The 1,065-nt window shown below is 38.8% G+C and overlaps 1 protein-coding gene across 1 annotated transcript; it reads left to right on the top strand.

The window, feature by feature from the left end:
• LOC140274725 (lactose-binding lectin l-2-like) lies at positions 1-483 on the top strand. The gene has a single exon (XM_072370092.1). The coding sequence runs from the start codon at positions 1-3 to the stop codon at positions 481-483; it is 483 nt and encodes a 160-aa protein (XP_072226193.1).
• Positions 484-1,065: the final 582 nt, after the last annotated feature.

Consider the following 1,065-nt stretch of genomic DNA (forward strand, 5'->3'; position numbering starts at 1 on the left):
ATGAAGCTGTTCCTCGTCTTGCTTTGTCTGGCTCTGGGTGCTGTATCCGCTTCAGCTCAGGGAGAATTGGCCCTACAACGTAGAAACTGCCCACAGTTCTGGTACAGCTTCAACGGACGCTGTTACAAGTACATCGCCACTAAGATGACCTGGATTGATGCAGAGCTGTACTGTGTATCACAGGGAGCCAACCTGGTATCTATCCACAGTCAGGAGGAAGAGAATTTTGTCAAATTCCTGATCAGAAACTTTGATCTTGCTGAGGGAGTCAACTGGATCGGACTCACTGATGCTCAGAGGAATGGCGCATGGTTGTGGTCTGATGGCTCTAAAGTCAACTTTAGGTTTTGGAATAGAGGAGAGCCAAACAATGCTGGAGGGTCAGAAGAATGTGTCCACACCAACTGGGGAACAGATAAGAAATGGAATGACAAAGACTGTTCATTTAAATACTCTTTTGTCTGTGCAATTCGCAGCATTTGAGTTCTTCTGATTCCACTCTGTGATTTGACATGTGTTGATTTGGAGAGTTTAATTAAACCTGTGAAACAAAGATGCAAACTGTTCAAGTTTATGTTCAAATTCTTTTAAATTAAAACCTCTCCAGTTCATGGGAAAAATGTGAATGATCTCAAAATGTTATTTTTTCCTACTTGATTCACTGAGAACTGTAAACACATCTGATGTCACTAACCTGTAAAATGTGTTTAGAAGGGATGCTTTCTCATGTAACTGTGCAATAACATCATTTTATCGTTATCTGCTTACATGTTGCTACGATGATGAAAACAAACAAAAAAACAAGTTATTTAAATGGAACTGTTCTTAAACTGAAAGACAAGTAAAGTAATGGAAGGAAGATGATGTCGAGAATAAAGTTATTTGAGAAGAAAATATAGAGGCCTCCCATTCTCCTCTTCTTTGTTCTGAATACGAGACAGCAGATACATCACATCGCTAATAATGTCATCAAGATCTGTGTCATTTTATAAATCAGTATTGATTTATGTCTGTTGCTGATCTAAAACTCTAAAGAATAAAAAGCTTTGGAAAGAGCACATTGGT

This window comes from Leuresthes tenuis, unplaced genomic scaffold (genome assembly GCF_036924035.1).
Source record: "Leuresthes tenuis unplaced genomic scaffold, fLeuTen1.0.hap1 SCAF_18, whole genome shotgun sequence".
NCBI classification, from domain to species: domain Eukaryota; kingdom Metazoa; phylum Chordata; class Actinopteri; order Atheriniformes; family Atherinopsidae; genus Leuresthes; species Leuresthes tenuis.

Excerpts from the sequence above, each read along its gene's own strand:
- LOC140274725 (XM_072370092.1), top strand. The coding sequence starts at position 1 with ATGAAGCTGTTCCTCGTCTTGCTTTGTCTGGCTCTGGGTGCTGTATCC.